The sequence below is a fragment of the Leucoraja erinacea genome, unplaced genomic scaffold, assembly GCF_028641065.1.
Source record: "Leucoraja erinacea ecotype New England unplaced genomic scaffold, Leri_hhj_1 Leri_287S, whole genome shotgun sequence".
Classification (NCBI taxonomy): domain Eukaryota; kingdom Metazoa; phylum Chordata; class Chondrichthyes; order Rajiformes; family Rajidae; genus Leucoraja; species Leucoraja erinaceus.
Window position 1 is genome coordinate 55433 of NW_026576188.1, and position 26819 is coordinate 82251.

Consider the following 26819-nt stretch of genomic DNA (forward strand, 5'->3'; position numbering starts at 1 on the left):
TGGGTATTAATGGTGGAGTACCAAGATGGATTCAACAGTTGAATGGGAGAAGCCAGAGAGTAATGGTGGATGGCTGTTTGACAGATTGGAGGCTGGTGATTAGTGGGGTGCCTCAGGGCTCTATGTTGGGTCCACTGTTGTTGGTCATATACATCAATGATCTGGATGATGGTGTGGTAAATTGGATTAGTAAGTATGCATATGATACTAAGATAGGTGGTGTTGTGGATAATGAAGTAGATTTACAAAGTCTACAGAGAGACTTAGGTCATTTGGAAGAGTGGGCTGAAAGATGGCAGATGGAGTTTAATGCTGATAAGTGTGAGGTGCTACATCTTGGCAGGACAAATCAAAATAGGACGTACATGGTAAATGGTAGCAAATTGAGGAATGCAGTTGAACAGAGGGATCTAGGAATAACTCTGCATAGTTCCCTGAAGGTGGAATCTCATGTAGATAGGGTGGTAAAGAAAGTTTTTGTTGTGCTGGCCTTTATAAATCAGAGCATTGAGTATAGAAGTTGGGATGTAATGTTAAAATTGTACAAGGCATTGGTGAGGCCAATTCCGGAGTATGGTGTACAATTTTGGTTGCCATATTATAGGAAAGATGTCAACAAAATAGAGAGAGTACAGAGGAGATGTACTAGAATGTTGCCTGGGTTTCAGCAACTAAGTAACTGAAAAAGGTTGAACAAGTTAGGTCTTTATTCTTCGGAGCGCAGATGGTTAAGGGGGGACGATAGAGGTCTTTAAAATTATGAGAGGGATAGACAGATTTGACGTGGATACGCATTTTCCAATGAGAGTAGGGAAGATTCAAACAAGGACATGATTTGAGAATTAAGGTACAGTTTAGGGGTAACATGAGGGTGAATTAAGTTTAGGGGTAACATGAGGGGGAACTTCTTTACTCAGAGAGTGGTAGCTGTGAGGAATGAGCTTCCAGTCGAAGTGGTGGAGGCAGGTTCGATTTTATCATTTAAAAATAAATTGGTTAGGTTTTTGGACGGGAAAGGAATGGAGGGTTATGGTCTGAGTGCAGGTAGATGGGACTAGGTGAGAGTAAGTGTTCGGCACGGACTGGAAGGGCCGAGATGGCCTGTTTCCGTGCTGTAATTGTTATATGGTTATATGATTTGAGTTTAGGAGCAAGGAGGTCCCACTGCAGTTGTACAGGGCCCTGGTGAGACCGCACCTGGAATACTGTTTACAATTTTCGTCTCCTAATTTGAGGAAATATATTATTGCTATTGAGGGAGTGCAGCGTAGGTTCACTGAGTTAATTCCCAGGATGGCGGGACTGACATATGATGAAAGAATGGATCGACTGGGCTTGTATTAGCTGGAATTTCGAAGTATGCGAGGGGATCTTACAGAAAGATACAAAATTCTTAGAGGATTGGACATGCTAGATGCAAGAAAAACTTTCCCGATGTTGGGGGAGTCCAGAACCAGGGGCCACAGTTTAAGAATAAGGGGTCGGCTATTTACAACAGAGATGAGGAAATACTTTTCACACAGAGAGTTGTGAATCTGTGGAATTCTCTGCCACAGAAGGCAATGGCCATTTCACTGGATATTTTCAAGAGAGAGTTAGATTTAGCTCTTAGGGCTAAGGGAATGAAGGAACGGGGTACTGATTTTGGATGATCAGCCATGATCATATTGAATTGCAGTGCTGGCTCGAAGGGCTGAATGGCCAATCCCTGCACCTATTTTCTACGTTTCTATGTTAAATGAATCTTTCATATTCACCAAGAAGATGATGTCACTGACAGTGAGGTCAGGGAGAGGTAGGCACAAAATGCTGGAGTAACTCAGCGGGACAGACTGAGATACTTTGATAGTGTGGACCAGGTCAGTATTAAGAACGTGCGCTGTTGATGTTTTGGAACACATAAGGGTGGATAATTCCCCAGGGCCAGATGAGATTGATCGCAGGTTGCTGTGGAATTAGATGGCTGAGGCCGTGGCTGAGATTTAGCTACATCGTTAGTTGCAGGTGAGATTCTGGGAAACTTGCGAACATTGTTAGTCAAATAGAGCAGCAGAGATAAGGCAGGTAACTATACACCATGAGTCTTACATAAGATTCTTACATACACCATGAGTCTTACAAAAGTAGTAGGGAAATGATTGGAGATAATTCTACACAACAGGATTTGTTTGGATTTGAAACTGATCAGGGATAGTCAGCTTGAGTGTAAGTGGGGGAAAATCTGTCTCACTAATTTGACTGAGATTTTCGATGAAGCAAGTAAGAAGGTTGATCAAGGCAGAGTGGTAGACATCATATAACCATATAACAATTACAGCACGGAAACAGGCCATCTCGGCCCTACAACTCCGTGCCGAACAATTATTTTCCCTTAGTCCCACCTGCCTGCACTCATACCATAACCCTCCATTCCCTTTTCATCCATATGCATATCCAATTTATTTTTAAATGATACCAACGAACATGCCTCCACCACTTCCACTGGAAGCTCATTCCACACTGCTACCACTCTCTGAGTAAAGAAGTTCCCCCTCATGTTACCCCTAAACTTCTGTCCCTTAATTCTGAAGTCATGTCCTCTTGTTTGAATCTTCCCTATTCTCAAAGGGAAAAGCTTGTCCACATCAACTCTGTCTATCCCTCTCATCATTTTAAAGACCTCTATCGAGTCCCCCCTTAACCTTCCGTGCTCCAGAGAATAAAGACCTAACTTATTCAACCTTTCTCTGTAACTTAGTTGTTGAAACCCAGGCAACATTCTAGTAAATCTCCTCTGTACTCTCTCTATTTTGTTGACATCCTTCCTATAATTGAGCGACCAAAATTGTACACCATACTCCAGATTTGGTCTCACCATTGCCTTGTACAATTTTAACATTACATCCTAGCTTCTATACTCAATGCTCTGATTTATAAAGGCTAGAATACCAAAAGCTTTCTTTACCACCCTTTCTATATGAGATTCCACCTTCAAGGAGCTATGCACGGTTATTCCCAGATCCCTCTGTTCAACTGTATTCTTCAATTCCCTACCATTTACCATGTACGTCCTATTTTGATTTGTCCTGCCAAGGTGTAGCACCTCACATTTATCAGCATTAAACTCCATCTGCCATCTTTCAGCCCATTCTTCCAAATGGCCTAAATCACTCTGTAGACTTTGGAAATCTTCTTCATTATCCACCACACCCCCTATCTTGGTATAATCTGCATACTTACTAATCCAATTTACCACACCTTCGTCCAGATCATTGATGTACATGACAAACAACAAAGGACCCAACACAGATCCCTGAGGCACCACACTAGTCACCAGCCTCCAACCTGACAAGCAGCCATCCACCATTACCCTCTGGCTTCTCCCATTCAGCCACTGTTGAATCCATCTTGCTATTCCTGAATTTATACCCAACAGTTGAACCTTCTTAACCAACCTTCCATGAGGAACCTTGTCAAAGGCCTTACTAAAGTCCATATAGACATCATCCACTGCTTTACCCTTGTCAATTTCCCTAGTAACCTCTTCAAAAAATTCAAGAAGATTAGTCAAACATGACCTTCCAGGCACAAATCCATGTTGACTGTTCCTAATCAGACCCTGTTTATCCAGATGCTTATATATATAATCTCTAAATATCTTTTCCATTAATTTGCCCACCACTGAAGTCAAACTAACAGGTCTATAATTGCTAGGTTTACTCTTAGAACCCTTTTTAAACAATGGAACAACATGTGTAGTACGCCAATCCTCGGGGACTATTCCCGTTTCTAATGACATTTGAAATATTTCTGTCATAGCCCCAGCTATTTCTACACTAACTTCCCTCAATGTCCTAGGGAATATCCTGTCAGGACCTGGAGACTTATCCACTTTTATATTTTTCAAAAGTGTCAGTACTTTTTTTACTTTGAAACTCATAGCTACCCTACTAGTTTCCCTTACTTCACATAATTCAATATCCTTCTCCTTGGTGAATACCGAAGAAAAGTAATTGTTCAATATCTCCCCCATCTCTTTTGGCTCTGCAGATAGCTGTCCATTCTGTCTCTCCAATGGACCAATTATATCACTCGTTATCCTTTTGCTATTAATATAGCTGTAGAAACGCTTTGGATTTACTTTCACCTTACTTGCCAAAGCAACCTCATATCTTCTTTTAGCTTTTCTAATTTATTTCTTAAGATTCTTTAAACATTCCTTATACTCCTCAAGCACCTCATTTACTTCATGCTGCCTATAATTATTGTAGATCCCCCTCTTTTTTCCGAACAAGATGTCCAATTTCCCTTGAAAACCAGGGCTCTTTCCAATTTTTACTGTTTCCTTTCAACCGAACAGGAACATAAAGATTCTGTACTCTTAAAATGTCCCCTTTAAATGTCCTCCATTTCTCTTCTACATCCTTCCCATAAAACAAACTGTCCCAATTTACTCCTTTTAAATCATTTCGCATCTCATCAAAGTTAGCCTTTCTCCAATCAAAAATCTCAACCCTAGGTCCAGTTCTGACCCTCTCCATAAATATATTGAAACTAATGGAAATTGTGATCACTGGACCCGAACTGTTCCCCAACGCATACCTCCGCCACCTGTCCCGTCTCATTTCCTAACAGGGGGTCCAGCACCGCCCCTCCTCTAGTAGGTACCTCTATGTATTGCTGCAAAAAACTATCCTGCACACATTTTACAAACTCCAAACCATCCAGCCCATTTACAAAATGTGTTTCCCAGTCTATGTGTGGAAAGTTGAAATCTCCCAGAATCACTACCTTGTGCTTACTACTAATATCTGCTATCTCCTTACATGTTTGCTCTTCCAATTCTCGATCCCCATTTGGCGGTCTATAATACACCCCTATAAGTGTTGCTACACCTTTCCCACTTCTCAGTTCCACCCAAATAGTCTCCCTAGATGAGCCCTCCAATCTCTCCTGCCAAAGCACTGCTGTAATATCTTCCCTGACTAGCAATGCAACACCTCCACCTCTTGCCCCTCCAATTCTGTCACACCTGAAGCAACGAAATTGGCAGGGGTGCTGAGGAAAAGGATTTCTTGGAATGTATGCGGGATAGCTATCTAAATCAACATGTAGCGGAACCAATGAGAGAGCAGGCTATTTTAGACTGGGTATTGAGTAATGAGGAAGGGTTAGTTAGCAGTCTTGTTGTGCGTGGTCCCTTGGGCAAGAGTGACCATAATATGGTTGAGTTCTTCATTAGGATGGAGAGTGACATTGTTAATTCAGACACAATGGTTCTGAACTTAAAGAAAGGTAACTTTGAGGGTATGAGACGTGAATTGGCCAAGATTGACTGGCAATTAATTCTAAAAGGGTTGACGGTGGATATGCAATGGAAGTCATTTAAAGACTGCATGGATGAACTACAAAAATTGTTCATCCCAGTTTGGCAAAAGAATAAATCAGGGAAGGTAGTGCATCCGTGGATAACAAGGGAGATCAGGGATAGCATCAAAGCGAAGGATGATGCGTACAAATTAGCCAGAAAAAGCAGCATACCGGAGGACTGGGAGAAATTCAGAGACCAGCAGAGGAGGACAAAGGGCTTAATTAGGAAAGGAAAAATGGATTATGAAAGAAAACTGGCAGGGAACATAAAAACTGACTGCAAAAGTTTTTATAGATATGTGAAAAGAAAGAGATTAGTTAAAACAAATGTAGGTCCCTTGCAGTCAGAAACAGGTGAGTTGATCATGGGGAACAAGGATATGGCGGACCAATTGAATAACTACTTTGGCTCCGTCTTCACAAAGGAAGACATAAATAATCTGCCGGAAATAGCAGGGGACCGCGGGTCAAAGGAGTTGGAGGAATTGAGTGAAATCCAGGTTAGTCGGGAAGTGGTGTGTGTTGGGTAAATTGAATGGATTAAAGCCCGATAAATCCCCAGGGCCAGATAGGCTGCATCCCAGAGTACTTAAGAAAGTAGCTCCAGAAATAGTGGATGCATTAGTAATAATCTTTCAAAACTCTTTAGATTCTGGATTAGTTCCAGAGGATTGGCGGGTAGCAAACGTAACCCCACTTTTTAAGAAGGGAGGGAGGGAGAGAGAAAACGTGGAATTACAGACCAGTTAGTCTAACATCGGTAGTGGGGAAACTTCTAGAGTCAGTTATTAAAGATGGGATAGCAGCACATTTGGAAAGTGGTGAAATCATTGGACAAAGTCAGCATGGATTTACGAAAGGTAAATCATGTCTGACGAATCTTATAGAATTTTTCGAGTATGTAACTAGTAGCGTGGATAGGGGAGTGGATGTGGTGTATCTGGACTTCCAGAAGGCTTTCGACAAGATCCAACATGAGATTAGTATACAAACTTAAAGCACACGGCATTGGGGGTTCAGTATTGATGTGGATAGAGAACTGGCTGGCAAACAGGAAGCAAAGAGTAGGAGTAAACGGGTCTTTTTTCACAATGGCAGGCAGTGACTAGTGGGGCACCACAAGGCTCAGTGCTGGGACCCCAGCTATTTACAATATATATTAATGATCTGGATGAGGGAATTGAAGACAATATCTCCAAGTTTGCGGATGACACTAAGCTGGGGGGAAGTGTTAGCTGTGAGGAAGATGCTAGGAGACTGCAAGGTGACTTGGATAGGCTGGGTGAGTGGGCAAATGTTTGGCAGATGCAGTATAATGTGGATAAATGTGAGGTTATCCATTTTGGTGGCAAAAACGGGAAAGCAGACTATTATCTAAATGGTGGCCGATTGGGAAAGGGGGAGATGCAGCGAGACCTGGGTGTCATGGTACACCAGTCATTGAAGGTAGGCATGCAGGTGCAGCAGGCAGTAAAGAAAGCGAATGGTATGTTGGCTTTCATAGCAAAAAGATTTGAGTATAGGAGCAGGGAGGTTCTACTGCAGTTGTACAGGGTCTTGGTGAGACCACACCTGGAGTATTGCGTACAGTTTTGGTCTCCCAATCTGAGGAAGGACATTATTGCTATAGAGGGAGTGCAGAGAAGGTTCACCAGACTGATTCCTGGGATGTCAGGACTGTCTTATGAAGAAAGACTGGATAGACTTGGTTTATACTCTCTAGAATTTAGGAGATTGAGAGGGGATCTTATAGAAACTTACAAAATTTTTAAGGGGTTGGACAGGCTAGATGCAGGAAGATTGTTCCCGATGTTGGGGAAGTCCAGGACAAGGGGTCACAGCTTAAGGATAAGGGGAAATCCTTTAAAACCGAGATGAGAAGAACTTTTTTCACACAGAGAGTGGTGAATCTCTGGAACTCTCTGCCACAGAGGGTAGTTGAGGCCAGTTCATTGGCTATATTTAAGAGGGAGTTAGATGTGGCCCTTGTGGCTAAAGGGATCAGGGGGTATGGAGAGAAGGCAGGTACGGGATACTGAGTTAGATGATCAGCCATGATCATATTGAATGGCGGTGCAGGCTCGAAGGGCCGAATTGCCTACTCCTGCACCTAATTTCTATGAAATCCTGGAATATTTAGTTTCCAATCACAGCCCTCCTGCAGCCATGTTTCACTGATCGCCACAACATCATACTTCCAGGTGTCTATCCAGACTCTAAGCTCATCCACCTTTCTTACAATGCTCCTAGCATTAAAATATGCACATTTAAGAAACCCTCTGCCTCTTATTCTCTGTTTATTTCCTTTTTCTTCTTTCTCCTCTTGTGTCCGAGTGCTTCCCTTTTCTGCTTCCTGCCTCCCATTCTGTCTACTAGCTTTCTCTATTTGAGTCCCTCGCCCCAACCATTCTAGTTTAAAGTCTCCCCAGTGGCCTTTGCAAATTTCCCCGCCAGGATATTGGTCCCCCTCGGGTTCAAGTGCAACCCATCCTTTCTGTACTTGGAAGGTAGACAAAATATGCTGGAGCAGATGCTGGAGACATCATCTACTTGGACTTCACTCAGACAGTTGACAAGATCCCGTATTCTAGGCTGGTCCAGAGGTTAAGGCCAATGGAAGCTAAGGCAAGATGGCTAATCTGATGCCAAATTGACTTTGTGATAAAAAGGTGGTGGAAATCTGACTAGTAGTGTATCATCGGGATTTGAGCTGTATGTTACATTTTTTAATAAAGCATCATGGCTTGTGTCAATAGAAGTGAATCTTGTCAATTTGAATGATCATGCTCAGTGAAAAGACAATGGCAAGAGGAAGAAGCATAAGTAAGGTTTAGGACAAGACCTTTGGGGAATATAAAGAAAGCAAGAACTAATTAGGGAACTAGGTATATGACATGCCTGGACACTTGGTAGATGGAATTCAAATTTGGCTTGGCCATATAAGGCAGACAGTAGTGGTGGAGGGGTGTTATTGTGGAATTGTGGTTGGGGAGGAAAGTTGTTAAACGATACAGCAGAATGTAGATCAGTTGGAAAAATGGGCAGAGAAATGGCAGCCAAAGTTCAATCCAGACATATGTTACATTTGGGAGATGAAATGTAAGAGAAGAGTAGACATGACATGTCAGCACCATGAAGAGCATTGATGTACAGTGATCTTGGGATCCATGTCCATAGTTCCCTGACAGTGTGAACACACATAGATAGGGCAGTAAAGGTGTACAGCATACTAGCCTTCAACAGTCAGGGTGCTGAGTGTGAAAGTTGCCCAAGTCATGTTGCAGTTACATACAACTTTGGTTTTGCTGCTTTTGTAGTATTGTGTGATGTTCCAGCCACTCGTTTAACAGAAAGCTGTGGAGTCTTGTGAGAGGGAGCACAAGGTTAGGCCGCCTGATAAAAGTGTATAAAACAATAAGCCGCATAGTCAGGCTGTGGAGTCTTGTGAGAGGGTGCACAAGGTGAGGCAACCTGATGAAAGTGTTTAAAACAATAAGCCGCATAGTCAGGGTAGACAGTCCGAACCTTTTTCCCCAAAGTGGAAATGTCAATGTCTAGAGTCAGAGCTTTAAGCTGAGTGGGACAAAGTTGAAAGAAGTTGTGTGGGGCATGTTTTTTATCCATAGCATTGTGACTATCTGGAACATGCTGCCAGGGGTGGTGGTGGAAGCAGATATGGCAGCAATGTTTAAAAGGCATTTAACAAACGCAGGGATCAGAGGGATATAGACCGTGTGCAGGCAGATGGGATTAGTTAGACTGACATCATGTTAATCAGCACACATATGGTGGGCCGAAGGGCCTGTTCCTGTGCTGTATTCTTCTTTGTTCACTGTTATATATTCAATCACAGTTTGTCTGGGTATTAATAGGAGGAATATCCAAGAAACCAGAACATTTGCAAGTTCCAGGAATAGTGGATGATTAGACCTTTGCTGTCATAATATCTTTACTCCCGACACAACAGATTATTACCTTCTGCTGCAGGGGCTTGTATTCATAAATCCACGCATGGTTCTTCTCCTTTATCGCTAACTTTTCAAACTTGGTCCCAATCACAACCCTGTGACCACCTGGAAGAGACATTTGATTGATATTAGTATTTCGCTACCACAGAACAACGAGAAATATTACACTGATCAAAAGAAAGCACCTACATTTCTGTGCTGCGATGGTCTGGAATTCCTGAAAATGCTTCATTTTATCCCCACTGATGTTTCCCACAGTGATCATGTCAAAAATGAAAGCAACTCCGTGAATGGCATTTCCCGGAATGACTGGATACTCTTCAGGAGAGGTCGGATTGAAATCTTGCAGCTGAATTAGACAAGGAATTAGACAAGGAAGAAGTGGTTACAATGAGAGCTACAAGAACACTGATCCTCACAGTTAAATAGCACTGAGGTTGATGCTGACTGGATGTAACTGTCCTGTCAGACACAACCCATCCATCCCCTTCAAACATCTACTGACATCCACGTGGACACATTGCTCACTCTTGGTTTGTTATCAGTGGGGTCTCTCTGTATCAGACAAACTCCAGCTGAAAATGTTGCTCTCCCTAGTGGTCATTATCCATTTCCTTCCCTTGTGAGTTACCTCTGGCCCGAAGAGCAGATTTGGAGTTTGCTCTGAGCTCCTCAGTATTCAGTCCATTACTCTGTACCTTACACCTGCGTAAATATAGGGGGCCTGGTAACAAAGTTTGCAGACTATTCAGTAATTGTCCCTGTGTGGATGAAAGTTTCAGATCACAGGATGATATAGATAATTGGTCAGTCAGCAAAAAAATGTAACATTGAATTTGTGCCAGTGTGAGCAGTTGGTTGTGTGTCTCAGTAATCTGGTGAGAAGTGTAGGTACAATGTCTATGCTTGTGGCTGATATAAAGCCAGGTGAGGGGATGCAGGAGGCTTCTGGTGTATGGAGTAAGTGAACAGGCAAGAACATGGCAGATGGAATACAAGGTGGGAAAATGTGAGGTCTTCATAGCAAAAGGATTTGAGTAAAAGAGCAGGGAGGTTTTACTGCAGTTGTACAGGGTCTTGGTGAGACCACACCTGGAGTATTGCATACAGTTTTGGTCTCCTAATCTGAGGAAAGACATTTTTGCTATAGAGGGAGTACAGAGAAGGTTCACCAGACTGATTCCTGGGATGGCAGGACTTTCATATGAAGAAAGACTGGATAGACACGGCTTGTACACACTAGAATTTAGAAGATTGAGGGGGGATCTTATAGAAACTTACAAAATTCTTAAGGGGTTGGGCAGGCTAGATGCAGGAAGATTATTCCCGATGTTGGGGAAGTCCAGAACTAGGGGTCACAGTTTAAGGATAAGAAGGAAGTCTTTTAGGACCGATATGAGAGTAGTGAATCTGTGGAATTCTCTGCCACAGTAGGTAGTTGAGGCCAGTTCATTGGCTATATTTAAGAGGGAGTTAGATGCGGCCCTTGTGGCTAGAGGGATCAGGGGGTATGGAGAGAAGGCAGGGATGGGATACTGAGTTGGATGATCAGCCATGATCATATTGAATGGCGGTGCAGGCTCGAAGGGCCGAATGGCCTACTCCTGCACCTATTTTCTATGTTTCTATGTTTCTTTGCGGCACAAATAGCAAGGTAGAGTAAACGGTGAGATCAGCTTTTCCAGGTTTACAAAACATGGAACAGTTCAGTATAGCACAGGAGAAGACCCTTCATCCCACAATGTCTGTGATGGGCATGATGCAAAGATCCATATCCCTCTATTCCCTGCATATTGACGTGCCCATCTAAAAGCCTCTCAAATGCCACTATCGTATCAGAATGGTAAAACATTCCAGGCACTCACAACACCCGGTGTATAAAAAACGCCCCTCAGTGTAAGAAAAAGTGTTAAAATGCTCAAATGGGGCAAGGCCAACTTTGAGGGTTTGAGAGGAGGTCTTGTTCAAGTTGACTGGAGCAGGTTATTTGAGGGGAAAGGAACATCAGCCCAGTAGGATTTTGTAAGTGTGCAGACAAAAGTTCAGGACATGTACGTCCCTGTTAGAATGAAGGGCAAGGCAGACAACCGTAAGGAAGCTTGGCTGACGAGAGAATTTGAAGCATTGGTCAAGAATAAGGACACATGGGACAGGTATAGGCAACTTGGATCAGGTGTATCCCTGGAGGAGTTTCAGAAACTAAGGAGTAAACTGAAAAAGGAAATCAGCAGGTCAAAAAATGGCCAGGAGATAGATCTGCCAGATAGCATTAAGGAAAATCCCAAGTGGATTTATAAATACATAACGGGGAAAAGGGTAACCAGAGAGTGGGACCTCTCGGGAATCAAAGCGGTCACATCTGTGAGGAGCCACAGGAGATGGGCAAGGTCATCAATGAGTATTTCTCCTCTGTATTTGCCGAGGAGAAAGACAGGAAAACAGAGAAACTTGGGGCAGTCAGTGGAAGTGTCTGGAGAGCAGTCAGTGATACCGTCAAAGAAATCCTGAAGGTGTAATTGTTTTTTACTTTTTACTTTTATCAATTGCTCCATTAGCTTCCCCACCACCGTCAGGCTAACTGGTTCCCTGTTTTCTCTCTCCCGCCTTACTGAAAAAGTAACATGTAATTGTTATATGGTGTATGGTTAGATGATATGAAGGTGGACAAATGTCCAGGGCCTGATCAGATATATCCGAGGGCATTGTGGGGAACTAGAGAGGAAATTGCAAGAGCCCTGGTTGAAATTCATGTCGTCTTTAAATACAGGGGAGGTGCCGGAAGACTGGAGGGGAGCAAATGTGCCTCTATTCAAGAAGGACTCCAGGGAAAATAATGGGAACTATAGGCCAGTGAGCTAACATCTGTAGTGGGGAAATTACTGGAGAGTATTCTGAGGGGTAGGATATACCGGCATTTGGATGGCCAAGAGCTGATATGGGACAGCATGGTTTTGTACGTGGGAGGTCGTGTCTCATAAATCTGATTTCGATTTTTGAAGATGTGACCAAAAAGGTCATCTGAGGAATAGTTGATGGAATTTATTACAGAGAAATATAGAGACATATGAGGTGTTGCACTTTGGGAAGTTTAACTTGGGCAGGACCTACATGGTGAATGGTGGGGCTCTGGGTAGTGTTGTGGAGCAGAGAGATCTAGGAGTGCAGGTGGATGGTTCCGTGAAGGTTGAGTCGCAGGTAGATCAGGTGGTCAAAAAGGCTTTTGGAACATTGGCATTCATTGGTCAGAGTACTGAGTATAGACGTTGGGGGGCCATGTTACATAAAAACATAGAAAATAGGTGTAGAAGCCAGCATTCATTGTGATCATGGCTAATCATCCCCTATCAATAACCCGTGCCTGCCTTCTCCCCATATCCCTTGACTCCACTAGCCCCTAGAGCTCTATCTAACTCTCTCTTAAATCCATCCAGTGATTTGACCTCCACTGCCCTCGGTGGCAGGGAATTCCATAAATTCACAACTCTCTTAGTGTGAATTTTTTTTTTCTCATCTCAGTCTTAAATGACCTCCCCTTTAATCTAAGACTGTGGCCCCTGGTTCTGGACTCGCCCAACATTGGGAACATTTTTCCTGCATCTAGCTTGTCTAGTCCTTTTATAAATTTATATGTTTCTATAAGAACCACCCCTCATCCTTCTAAACTCCAGTGAAGGCCTAGTCTTTTCAATCTTTCCTCATATGACAGTCCCGCCATCCCAGGGATCAATCTCGTGAACCTACGCTGCACTGCCCCAATCACAAGAATGTCCTTCCTCAAATTAGGAGACCAAAACTGTACGCAATACTCCAGATGTGGTCTCACCAGAGCCCTATACAACTGCAGAAGAACCTCTTTATTCCTATACTGAAATCCTCTTGTTATGAAGGCCAACATTCCATTAGCTTTCTTCACTACCTGCTGTACCTGCAAGCCAACTTTCAGTGACCGGTGTACAAGGACACCCAGGTCTCGCTGTACCTCCCCCTTACCTAACCTAACCCCATTGAGATAATAATCTGCCCCCTTGTTTTTGCCGCCAAAGTGGATAACCTCACATTTATCTATATTATTATACTGCATCTGCCACGCATCTGCCCACTCACTCAACCTGTCCAGGTCACACTGCAACCTCCTAACATCCTCTTCACAGTTCACTCTGCCACCCAGCTTTGTGTCATCTGCAAACTTGCTAGTGTTGCTCCTAATTCCCTCTTCCCACTCATTAATATACAGTTTATGGTAAACAGATGCGGCCCCAACACCGTGCCTTGCGGCACTCCACTCCCCACTGCCTGCCATTCTGAAAAGGACCCGTTTACTCCTACTCTTTGCTTCCCGTCTGCCAACCAATTTTCTATCCATGTCAACATCTAACCCCCAATGTGCTCTAATTTTAGTCACCAGTCTCCCGTGCGTGACCTTATCAAAGGCTTTCTGAAAGTCTAGATACACTACATCCACTGGCACCCCTTCATCCATTTTACTTGTCACACCCTCAAAAAAATTCAGAAGATTAGTCAAGCATGATTTCCATTTCATAAATCCATGTTGACTTGGACTAATCCTTTTACTGCTATCCAAATGCCCCATTATTACCTCTTTAATAATTGACTCCAGCATCTTTCCCACCACCAAAGTCAGGCTAACTGGTCTGTAATTCCCCGTTTTCTCTCTCGCTCCTTTCTTGAAAAGTGGGATAATATTAGCTATAATCCACAGGAACTGATCCTGAATCTATTGCACATTGGAAAATGATCACTAATGCGTCCACTATTTCTAGAGCCACACCCCAAGGACCCTGGGATGCAGACCATCAGGCCTACGGGATTTATCATCCTTCAGTCCCATTAGCCTACCCAATACTATTTCTCGCCTAATGAAAATTTATTTCAGTTCCTCTACCCCCTTAGATCCTCTGTCCTTCAGTACATCTGGGAGATTGTTTGTGTTTTCCTTAGTGAAGACAGATCCGAAGTACCTATTCAACTCTTCTGCCATTTCCTTGTTGCCCATAATAATTTCACCCGTGTCTGCCTTCAAGGGACCCACATTTGACTTTGTTACTCTTTTTCCCTTAACATATCGAAAGAAGCTTAGACTGCCCTTCTTTATATTCCTGGCCAGCTTCCCTTCGTACTTCATCTTTTCAGCCCATATTGCCCGTTTTGTTTCCTTCTGATGTCCTATGAAAGTTTCCCAATCCTCTGGCTTCTGGCTACTCTTGGCTGTGTTATACATCTTTTCTTTTAGTTTTATTCTATCCCTAACTTCTCTTGTCAGCCATGGTTGCCTCCTACTCCCCTTAGAATCTTTCTTCCTTTTCAGAATGAAATGATCCTGCGTCTTCCGGATTATGCCCAGAAATTCCTGCCATTGCTGTTTCACCGTAATTTCAGCTAGGATCCCTTTCCAGGATCCCTTTCCAGGATCCCTTACCAGTCAGCATTTGTATACAACTTTTGTGGGACTGCATTTAGAGTATTGTATTCAGTTCTGGGCACCATGTTATAGGAAAGATGTTGTCAAGCTGGAAAGGGTACAGAGAAGATTTACAAGGATAGACAGTAGACAATAGGTGCAGGAGTAGGCCATTCGGCCCTTCAAGCCAGCACCGCCATTCAATGCGACCATGGCTGATCATCCACAATCAGTACCCCGTTCCTGCCTTCTCCCCATATCCCCTGATACTGCTATCTGTAAGAGCCCTATCTAGCTCTCTCTTGAAAGTATCCAGAGGACCGGCCTCCACCGCCCTCTGAGGCAGAGAATTCCACAGACTTGCAACTCTCTGTGAGAAAAAATGTTTCCTCATTTACGTTCTAAATGGCTTAGCCCTTTATCTTAAACTGTGGCCCCTGGTTCTGGACTCCCCCAAGAGCAGGAACATGTTTCCTGCCTCGAGTGTGTCCAAACCCTTAATCTATTAAATTAAAAGTATCATCTTGACCACTTCCTGTTTGCACTGTGCTTTCATTTTACAAAAAACGCTATGACATATGGATGTGATTTTCTGGTCACCTTTCTCAGAGTCCTCCTCCGCTGCACAGGCCCCGAGGATTTTTCCCATCGATGAAAAATAAAAGACTTATCAATGTATAAAAAAACTTCAGATTCTCTCTCCTGTCAATCACTGTCATAAAGGCCACGTTCCTTCCGGTGGGAGGGGGGTGGGACTATAAACCGGGAAGGGTGGGCGTGACTCAGTCTGTCTGCAAGATGGAGAGGGAGAGGTCATGACTCTCTGTCTGACCTGGGAAACTACAGAACACTGTGAGTATGCAATGTACTTGATTTGTTAGCCCTTAATGAAAATGAAATGAGTTGTTTATATAATCATATAACAATTACAGCACAGAAACAGGCCATCTCGGCCCTTCTAGTCCGTGCCGGACACTTATTCTCCCCTAGTCCCATCTACCTGCACTCAGACCATAACCGTCGATTACTTTCCTGTCAATATACCTATCCAATTTATTTTTAAATTATAAAATCGAACCTGCCTCCATCACTTCCACTGGAAGCTCATTCCACACAGCTACCACTCTCTGAGTAAAGAGGTTCCCCCTCATGTTACCCCTAAACTTCTGTCCCTTAATTCTGAAGTCATGTCCTCTTGTTTGAATCTTCCCTACTCTCAATGGGAAAAACTTATCCACGTCAACTCTGTCTATCCCTCTCATCATTTTAAAGACCTCTATCAAGTCCCCCCTTAACCTTCTGCGCTCCAAAGAATATAAAGACCTAACTTGTTCAACCTTTCTCTGTAACTTAGTTGCTGAAACCCAGGCAACATTCTAGTAAATCTCCTCTGTACTCTCTCTATTTTGTTGACATTCTTCCTATAATTGGGCGGCCAAAATTGTACACCATACTCCAGAATTGGTCTCACCAATGCCTTGTACAATTTTAACATTACAACCCAACTTCTATACCCAATGCACTGATTTATAAAGGTAAGCACTCCAAAAGCTTTCTTTACCACCCTATCTACATGAGATTCCACCTTCAGGGAACTGTGCACAGTTGTTCCTAGATCCCTCTGTTCAACTGCATTCCTCAAGTCGCTACCATTTACCATGTACGTCCTATTTTGATTTGTCCTGCCAAGATGTAGCACTTCACACTTATCAGCATTAAACTCCATCTGCCATCTTTCAGCCCATTCTTCCAAATGGTCTAAATCTCTCTGTAGACTTTGGAAATCTACTTCATTATCCACAAAACCACCTATCTTAGTATCATCTGCATACTTACCATGGCCTGCCCGGTGCTTAAAACTGCAATGGCAATGGAAATGAAGTGAAAATGCAATCTGTTTGGCTTGAGCCTGTCCTGTGCTTAAAACTGCAATGGCAATGGAAATAAAGTGAACATGCAATGTGCTGTTTGGCTAGAGCCTGCCCTGTGCTTGAAAGTACAATGGCAATGGAAATGATGTGAAAATGCAATCAGCTGTTTGACTTTAGCCTGCCCTGTGTTTGAAAGTGCAAAGGCAATGGAAATTAAATGAAAATGCAATCCACTGTTTGGCTTGGCCTGCCCTGTGCTTGAAACTGCAATGACAATGGAAGTGAAATGAAAATGCAATGAGCTATTCAGCCTGCCCTATGCTAGAAACTGCAATGCAATTGGAAATGAAATGAAATGAGTTGTTCGGCCTGCCTGAAGCCACTAATATCGGCCCACAAGGCCCTTATTAGCTGAGAAACCAGTCCCTTTTGCCCAAAATGCCCCTAATAGCCCAGGAGGAGCATTTTGGCCCAAAAGGCCCGTACCAGGCCAGGAAAGTTCAGAAAAAGTGCCTTTCACTGAGATTCCACTCAGATTTTTTTAAAGGGCCCCTTAGGTGCCGCTATTTCATCTTTTATGATTGACTCCATTATCTTTCCCACCACCAATGTCAGGCTAACTGATCTATAATTTCCTGTTTTCTCTCTCCCGCCTTTCTTAAAAAGTAACATGTAATTGTTATATGGTTAGATGGTTATATGGAATGAACTGATCTTAGGAATGAACTGATCCTGCACCTTTTGTATTATTCCCAGAAATACCTGCCATTGTTGTTCCACTGTCATCCCAACTAGGGTATCTTTCCAGAACTAGAGTTTGTGAGCTATGCGGAGAGGTTGAGTAGGCTGGAACTCTGTTCCATGGAGCACAGAATGTGGGGAGATACAAACATACAAAACAGGTGCAGGAGTATGTCCTTCGGCCATTCAATATGATCATGGCTGATCATCCAACTCAGTATCCTGTACCTGCCTTCTCTCCATACCCCCTGATCCCTTAAGCCACAAGGGCCACATCTAACTCCCTCTTAAATCTAGCCAATGAACTGGCCTCAACTACCTTCTGTGGCAGAGAATTCCAGAGATTTGTGAAAAATGTTTTTCTCATCTCGGTCCTAAAATATTTCACCGATATCCTTAAACTGTAATCCCTTGTTCTGGACTTCTCCAACATCTGGAACAATCTTCCTGCATCTAGCCTGTCCAACCCCTTAAGAATTTTGTACATTTCTATAAGATCCCCCCTCAATCTTCTAAATTTTAGCGAGTACAAGCCGAGTCTATCCAGTCCTTCTTCATATGAAAGTCCTGACATCCCAGGAATCAGTCTGGTGAACCTTCTCTGTACTCCCTCTATGGCAAGAATGTATTTACTCAGATTAGGACACTAAAACTGTACGCAATACTCCAGGTGTGTCTCACCAAGGCCTTGTACAACTGCAGTAGAACCTCCCTGCTCTTATATTCTATAGATCTTATAGAGGAGTATAAAATCGTGAGAGGAATATATCTGGCAGATGCACAGATACTCATGCTTAGAATAGATGTATCAAGGACCAGAGGACATAGGTTTATGGTGAAGGGGGGAAAGATTTAATAGGAATCTGAGGGATAAATTTGTCACACAAAGGGTGGTGGGTGTATGGAACGAGCTGCCAGAGGAGATAGTTGAGGCTTGGACTATCCCAACATTTAAGAAACTGTTAGACAGGTACATGGATAGGACAGGTTTGGAGGGATATGGGCAAAACGTGGGCAGGTGGGACTAGTGTAGAGGAGACTTGTTGGCTGGTGTGGGGAATATGGGCCAAAGGGCCTGTTTCCACACTGTGGTTTTTTGACACATCTCGTTTCAACATTGCTCCTTTCATCTTAAGATGTGACCTCGAGACTTTGACATTTCCACCTTGGGGAAAAGGTTCTGACCATCCTATCTATGTCTCTCATCATTTTATACACTTCTACTGTATCTGGAAAACTCCTCTCCAATCGCTTCAAATCAGTGAATTGATTTTAAATTCACTGATTTGGGGCTGACCAACCTATACTTCCCTTTATTTCTCTTCTTAATCAGAGCTTGTTGCACAGAAGGATCGGGATCCAAGTGTATAACTCCTGAGCTTGACAACATCTTTCCATAACATGTATATAGAGTTGTAAAGGAGGCATATGGTGTGCTTTCTTTCATCGGACAGGGTATTGAGTGTAAGAGTCAGGAAGTCACAATGCAGCTTTATAGGACTTTGGTCACACTGCATTTGGAGTATTGTGTGCAGTTCTTGTCATCTCAATGTAGGAAGGATTTGTAGCTTTGGAAAGGACGCAGGGGACGTTTTCTGGGATGCTGGGAACAGTGGCTGAATGGGAGATGCCGGAGAGTAATGGTGGATGGCTGTTTGTCAGGTTGGAGGCAGGTGACTAGTGGGGTGCCTCAGGGATCTGTGTTGGGTCCACTGTTGTTTGTCATGTACATCAATGATCTGGATGATGGAGTGTAAATTGGATTAGTAAGTATGCAGATGATACTAAGATAGGTGGTGTTGTGGATAATGAAGTAGATTTCCAAAGTCTACAGAGAGATTTAGACCATTTGGAAGAATGGGCTGAAAGATGGCAAATGGAGTTTAATGCTGATAAGTGTGAGGTGCTACATCTCGGCAGGACAAATCAAAATAGGACGCACATGGTAAATGGTAGCGAATTGAGGAATACATTTGAACAGAGTGATCTAGGAATAACTGTGCATAGTTCCCTGAAGGTGGAATCTCATTGTACATAGGGTGGTAAAGAAAGCTTTTGGTGTGCTAGCCTTTATAAATCAGAGCATTGAGTACAGAAGTTGGGATGTAATGTTAAAATTGTACAAGGCATTGGTGAGACCAATTCTGGAGTATGGTGTACAATTTTGGTCGCCCAATTATAGGAAGGATGTAAACAAAATAGAGAGAGTACAGAGGAGATTTACTAAAATGTTGCCTGGGTTTCAGCAACTAAGTTACAGAGAAAGGTTGAACAAGTTAGGTCTTTATTCTTTGGAGTGCTTAAGGTTAAGGGGGGACTTAACGTTGATGTGGACAAGCTTTTCCCTTTGAGAATAGGGAAGATTCCAACAAGAGGACATGACTTCAGAATTAAGGGACAGAAGTTTAGGGGTTAATATGAGGGGGAACTTCTTTACTCAGAGAGTGGTAGCAGTGTGGAATGAGCTTCCAGTGGAAGTGGTGGAGGCAGGTTCATTGGTATCATTTAAAAATAAATTGGATAGGCATATGGATGAGAAGGGAATGGAGGGTTATGGTATGAGTGCAGGCAGGTGGGACTAAGGGGAAAAAAAGTTGTTCGGCACGGACTTGTAGGGCCGAGATGTCCTGTTTCCGTGCTGTAATTGTTATATGGTTATATGGTTATATGGACTTGATAGAGGTCTTTAAAATGATGAGAGGGATAGACAGAGTTGACATCGATAAGCTTTTCCCATTGAGAGTAGGGAAGATTCAAACAAGAGGACATGTCTTCAGAATTAAGGGACAGAAGTTTGGGGATAACATGAGGGGGAACGTCTTTACTCAGAGAGTGGTTGCTGTGTGGAATGAGCTTCCAGTGGAAATGGTGGAGGCAGGTTCAATTTTATCATTTAAAAATAAATTGGATAGTTATATAGATGGGAAAGGAATGGAGGGTTATGGTCTGAGTGCAGGTAGATGGGACTAGGGGAGAATAAGTGTTCGGCACGGACTTGTAGGGCCGAGATGGCCTGTTTCCGTGCTGTAATTGTTATATGGTTATAGTATATGGTTACTCCAGGACCAATCTCTGTCACCGTCTCTGTGTGTTACTCCAGGACCAATCTCGGTCACCGTCTCTGTGTGTTACTCCAGGACCAATCTCTGTCACCGTCTCTGTGTGTTACTCCAGGACCAATCTCGGTCACTGCGTCCTTTATGTTATTTCAGGATTAATTTTACTTGTTGCTGTCTGTGGTTAAACTTGGCTTATTTCACGCCCTTTCCCCCCGATGATTCACATCTATAACAATGTAGGTTACATTATATGGTTAATGTAACCTAGAATGATGCCACTTAATTAAAACCATTAAACCATGGTGCAGCAATAGAGTTGCTGCCTTACAATGCCAGGAACTCGGGTTCGATCCTGACCACGGGTGCTGTCTGTATAGAGTTTGTACATTCTCCCCGTGATTGTGTGGGTTTTCTCCGGGCGCTCCGGTTTCTTCACACATTCCAAAGACATGCAGGTTTGTAGGGTAATTGGCTTCTGTAAATTGTCCCTAGTGTGTGCAGGCTAGAACTAGTGTACAGGGTGGTTGCTATTCAGTGGGCCGAAGGGCCTAATTCCATTCTCTCTCTAAACGAAACTAAACATTGTAATCTAGAATGATGCCGCTTAATTAAAACCATTCAACCAGTAACATTACAAGTATCATATGATTAATGTATATAATAATGTATGATGAGTGTAACTGTTACTAGAATGGTATGATTTGTGTCATGTGATATATTCTATATCAGTCTCGTGAATATGTGAGTATGTGCAGTGTACATTTATAAAATAAAGACCCATACTGGCAACAGCGTGGACTGAAAACCTGTGCATGTTTCTATCTACATGCTGAAGCTGTAATATTTTACAATATGGGAGAGCAATATCAGTGGATTGTACTCAAGAATATTTGACAACAACATGAGCATCATCCAGTTCTTGACAACAGTCCATGTGACCGGGCAGCACTTCCTTCAAACAGTCACCGGGTGCATCACTTCAGATCACAGGTTTGTCTCTCACGGGGCTTGAATCTACATCTGAACCATATCTGACGTAGAAAGATGTTTCCCGGGCAGACCGGCAAATAAATGAGGAAACTCACGTTTGTTCCTATGGGAATTCTTCCCTCCAGTATCATGAGAAGAAGCTCTTTCGGTTTCTCATACGGCTTCACCATTGCATTCCATCCGGCTACATCCCAAAACTTTAACTTCGCCAACTTGTAGAATCTCAGCTGTGAATGTTCAAAAAGACATACATCTTTGTCGATGGTTGAAAGGGTCAAGAGCTTCAAATTCCTGGGCGTGCACATCTCTGAAGATCTTTCCTGGTCCGAGAAAAACTAATGCAATTATCAAGAAAGCTCATCAGCGCCTCTACTTCCTGAGAAGATTACAGAGAGTCTGTTTCAGGTTTGTCAAGTAAGTTTCTCTCTAACTTCTACAGGTGCACAGTAGAGAGCATGCTGACCAGTTGCATCATGGCTTGTTCAGCAATTTGAGCGCCCTGGAGAGGAAAAGACTACAAAAAGTAGTAAGCAATGCCCAGTCCATCATCAGCTCTGACCTTCCTTCCGTCGAGGGGATTTATCGCAGTCGCTGCCTCAAAAAGGTTGGCGGTATCATCAAAGACCCACAACATCCTGGCCACACACTCATCTCCCTGCTACCTTCAGGTAGAAGGTGCAGGGAAGACTGCAACAACCAGGTTCAGGAATAGCTACTTCCCCACAGCCATCAGGCTATTAAACCTGGCTCGGACAAAACTCTGATTATTAATAACCACTTTCTGTTATTTGCATTTTATCAGTTTACTTATTCATGTATGTATATATTTATATCATGGTATATGGACACACTTATCTGTTTTGTAGTAAATGCCTGCTATGTTCTGTGTGCTTAAGCAAAGCAAGAATTTCATTGTCCTAAACAGGGACACATGACAATAAACTCACTTGAACTTGATCTGTCCAGCATTATTTGTGGAGAATTAAGCGCCGTTAGGAAATGGGGAGATGCAACAAGACCTGGGTGTCATGGCACACCAGTCATTGAAAGTAGGCATGCAGGTGCAGCAGGCAGTGAAGAAAGCGAATGGTATGTTAGCATTCATAGCAAAATGATTTGAGTATAGAAGCAGGGAGGTTCTACTGCAGTTGTACAGGGTCTTGGTCAGACCACACCTGTAGTATTGCGTACAGTTTTTGGTATCCAAATCTGAGGAAAGACATTCTTGCCATAGAGGGAGTACAGAGAAGGTTCACCAGACTGATTCCTGGGATGTCAGGAGTATAATATGAAGAAAAACTGGATAGACTCGGCTTGTACTCGCTAGAATTTAGAAGATTGAGGGGGGATCTTATAGAAATTTACAAAATTCTTAAGGGGTTGGACAAGCTAGATGCAGGAAGATTGTTCCCGATGTTGGGGAAGTACAGGACAAGGGGTCACAGTTTAAGGATAAAGGGGAAATCTTTTAGGACCGAGATGAGAAAAACATTTTTCACACAGAGAGTAGTGAATCTCGAACTCTCTGCCACAGAAGGTAGTTGAGGCCAGTTCATTGGCTATATTTAAAGGGGGAGTTAGATGTGGCCCTTGTGGCTAAAGGGATTAGGAGGTATGGAGAGAAGGCAGGTACAGGATACTGAGTTGGATGATCAGCCATGATCATATTGAATGGTGGTGCTGGCTCGAAGGGCCGAATGGCCTATTCCTGCACCTATTTTCTATGTTTCTATGTGCAATCCCTTCACAGCAGCATCCCATCAACAGCAACATAATGATCAACAGAATATCTGCTTTTGTGTAGGAAGGAACTGCAGATGTGTTTAAAACGAAGATAGACACAAAAAGCTGGAGTGAATCAGTGGGACAGGTAGTATTCTGGCAGAGAAGGAATGGATGACGTTTCGGGTCGAGACCCTTCTTCAGACCAAAAGGGTCTCGACCCGAACCTTCACCTATTCCTTCTCTCCAGAGATGCTGCCTGACCCGCTGATTTACTCCAGCACTCTGTGACACGTCACCTATCAATGTTCTCCACAGATGCTGCCTGACCCGCTGAGTTACTCCAGCACTCTGAAACGTCACCTATCCATGTTCTCCACAGATGCTGCCTGACCCGCTGAGTTACTCCAGCACTCTGTGAAACGTCACCTATCAATGTTCTCCACAGATGCTGCCTGATCCGCTGAGTTACTCCAGCACTCTGTGAAACATCACCTATCCATGTTCTCCACAGATGCTGCCTGACCCGCTGAGTTACTCCAGCACTCTGTGTCTATGTGCTTCTGTGTTGTGGGCTGATGGCTAAACCTTAACACTAGGACACAAACCTTGTTACCTGCCCTGTTCCCAGTGACGATGGGTCCCAGGGACATGGGGAGAATTCCCGGATGAGAACTGGAATTGGGTTTTACAATCGATCAGCAGACATTTGTTTTCAGTGAGTGAGTGGCTGTTATTCCCTATAAACATCCCAAGAGTCCAGTTGTCGGGTAAACCAGGGGGATAAAGAATGGGTGGTGATGTTGCCTCTCCAGCAAAGCAATCTGTGTGTGTATTAAATAACAAGAGCGTGGGTGTAGATGGCAGATGGAGTTTAATGCTGATAAGTGTGAGGTGCTACATCTTGGCAGGACAAATCAAAATAGGACGTACATGGTAAATGGTATGGAATTGAAGAATGTAGGTGAACAGAGGGATCTGGGAATAACTGTGCACAGTTCCCTGAAAGTGGAATCTCATGTAGATAGAGGGGTAAAGAAAGCTTTTGGTGTGCTGGCCTTTATAAATCAGAGCATTGAGTATAGAAGTTGGGATATAATGTTAAAATTGTACAAGGTATTGGTGAGGCCAATTCTGGAGTATGGTGTACAATTTTGGTCGCCGAATTATACGAAGGATGTCAACAAAATAGAGAGAGTACAGAGGAGATTTACTAGAATGTTGCCTGGGTTTCAGCAACTAAGTTACAGAGAAAGGTTGAACAAGTGGTGGAGGCAGGTTCATTGGTATCATTTAAAAATAAATTGGATAGGCATATGGATGAGAAGGGAATGGAGGGTTATGGTACGAGTGCAGGCAGGTGGGACTAAGGGGAAAACAATTTGTTCGGCATGGACTTGTAGGGCCGAGATGGCCTGTTTCCGTGCTGTAATTGTTATATGGTTATATGGTTAAGTTAGGGCTTTATTCTTTGGAGCGCAGAAGGTTAAGGGGGGACTTGATAGAAGTTTTTAAAATGATGAGAGGGATAGACAGAGTTGACGTGGAAAAGCTTTTCCCACTGAGAGTAGGGAAGATTCAAACAAGGGGACATGACATGAGAATTAAGGGACTGAAGTTTAGGGGTAACATGAGGGGGAACTTCTTTACTCAGAGAGTGGTAGCTGTGTGGAATGAGCTTTCAGCGAAGGTGGTGGAGGCAGGTTCGTTTTTATCATTTAAAAATAAATTGGATAGTTATATGGATGGGAAGGGAATGGAGGGTTATGGTCTAAGCGCAGGTATATGGGACTAGGGGAGATTATGTGTTCGGCACGGACTAGAAGGGTCGAGATGGCCTGTTTCCGTGCTGTAATTGTTATATGGTTATATGGTTTATATGGTGTAGATCCATCTCTATATTATTGATCTGATCCATGCCCGGTTTCACTATATTGCTGACCTGATCCATGATCCAGGCTGGGTTTTCACAATGTCATCTTGTGGAAGGCAGCTTAGCTGGGTCAGTTACTCAGTTTAATAAGGAATGCAAAACTACATGTTTAAGAAAGAACTGCAGATTCTAGAACAATCAAAGGTAGACAAAAAATGCTGGAGAAACTCAGCGGGCGAGGCAGCATATATGGAGAGAAGGAATAGGCGACGTTTCAGGTCGAGACTTCGTCAGACTCTGGAGAGAAGGACTAGGGTGATTTCACAAAGGGTCACTGGAGCGTAGATCCGCACCCACGTGACCGAAAATCTCAAGTGTCAATTATCACTTATCTCAATTATCTCGTTTGCTCGCTGAATTTCATCAAAAGTAAGTCAATAATGCCTTACTTTTGATGAAATTCAGCGAGCAAACGCGATAATTCCCGATATTTTGGACCTTTAAATCTCCACGGCAAATGTCCGCTGTTCACTTCCGCTGGATTGGCACCTTCAGCTCCCTCTTTAATTTACAATAGTTTCTATCTTTTTTTGGACTGTAAATCTAGGTAGCTGTGCCTCACGGTCACCCCGACTGGCACAGTAAATTGCAGCTCAAAAACTGTCCGTTTTCGATGTTTTTAACGGGTGGGAACGTGCGTGTTTTCCCAGATGTATAGCATGTACTCCACTTGGGATTTTCGGTCACGTGGGTGCGGATCTACGCTCCAGTGACCTTTCGTGAAATCACCCTATAGGCGACGTAAACTGCATGGAAGCTTTGATTTCATCTCTGACAATGGATATTAGAGAACTTTATGAAGTTAAACGACTTTATAAAGTGGGTACCTCCTGTGTGAGAGAGTCGGGATTCATCCCGGTCGGGACACTTATCACGGTCCTCCCATCTGGATCCAGAGCCGAGAGGAAGGTGTTGATGATGGAAGATTTCCCAGCCGCTACCATACCGTACAGCAGGATGTTGATGTACCCTCATGCCCATTGGGAAGGTTGTAGTTGATCAGGTAATCCTCATCCTGCCAGAGAACAGGAGAGCGGAAGGTGTCTGTGAAAGTTGACCAGGTCAATTGTGTTTTGCTTCAGGTACTTCAGGTTCCTGCCAGAGCATCAGTGGACGAAAGGAGGCAATATTTCGGATCAGTCTTTACCAGGTGCCTGGGTGCATCTCTTCCAAACACTATTGCGGACCAGATCTATATCACCATTGGTTTTGCTCACCGTTTCGCCAACACCTCCGCTCTATAACCAAGCTGACCTGCTGGAGCACTTCAAAACTCAGCGGGTCAGGCAGCAGCATCAATTGGAGCGAATTGGGGACAGGCGATCGAATTTCAATTTTGTTAGTCCTTGCTGTCTCCTCCGCTTCTGAGCTCCCCTGGGTCCTGAACCAGCCATGTCGCCTTTTCCCTTTCATTCCCCACCTACCCCCACAGAGTCTGCTGAAGGAGCCCGAAACGTTGCCTATTTCCTTCTCTGGCACATTGTTTTTTTTGTGTCACTCCTGAACCACTGTCGCCTATCCCTGCACCTGAACACACTGTTTCTGCGATTGCATCACAGGCAACTTACCGCTCGATTCCATTGGCTCGTGGATTGATTGTGAACGCAGTCGTCCTTTGAATAATCTGAAATAGAAGTTAAAATAATTAATATGTATTTTTTTAATCTCGAGAGGGAGATCTCAGTACGAACGTGAACTGACCGCTTCCCATCCTGGTACAGTGTGTAACAAGAATAAGTGGCGATGAGCCGACAAATTGCGATGAGC

At 43.4% G+C, this 26819-nt stretch overlaps 1 protein-coding gene across 2 annotated transcripts in view; it reads right to left on the reverse strand.

Annotated features, from left to right (window-relative positions):
• Nucleotides 1-26040, reverse strand: part of LOC129693414 (uncharacterized) — a 32171-nt gene extending 6131 nt beyond the window's left edge. Inside the window, exons 1-4 of one of the 2 annotated variants that reach the window (XM_055630242.1) lie at nt 25880-26040; nt 21493-21624; nt 9507-9666; nt 9325-9422 (exon numbers count right to left, since the gene is read on the reverse strand). In XM_055630242.1, coding sequence (XP_055486217.1) covers nt 9325-9422; nt 9507-9666; nt 21493-21624; nt 25880-25996 — 507 coding nt within the window. In that variant the 5' untranslated portion in view covers nt 25997-26040. The remainder of the gene's footprint in view (nt 1-9324; nt 9423-9506; nt 9667-21492; nt 21625-25879) is intronic. The other variant, XM_055630243.1, reaches the window with a different exon arrangement.
• Between the last annotated feature and the right edge of the window lie 779 nt (nt 26041-26819).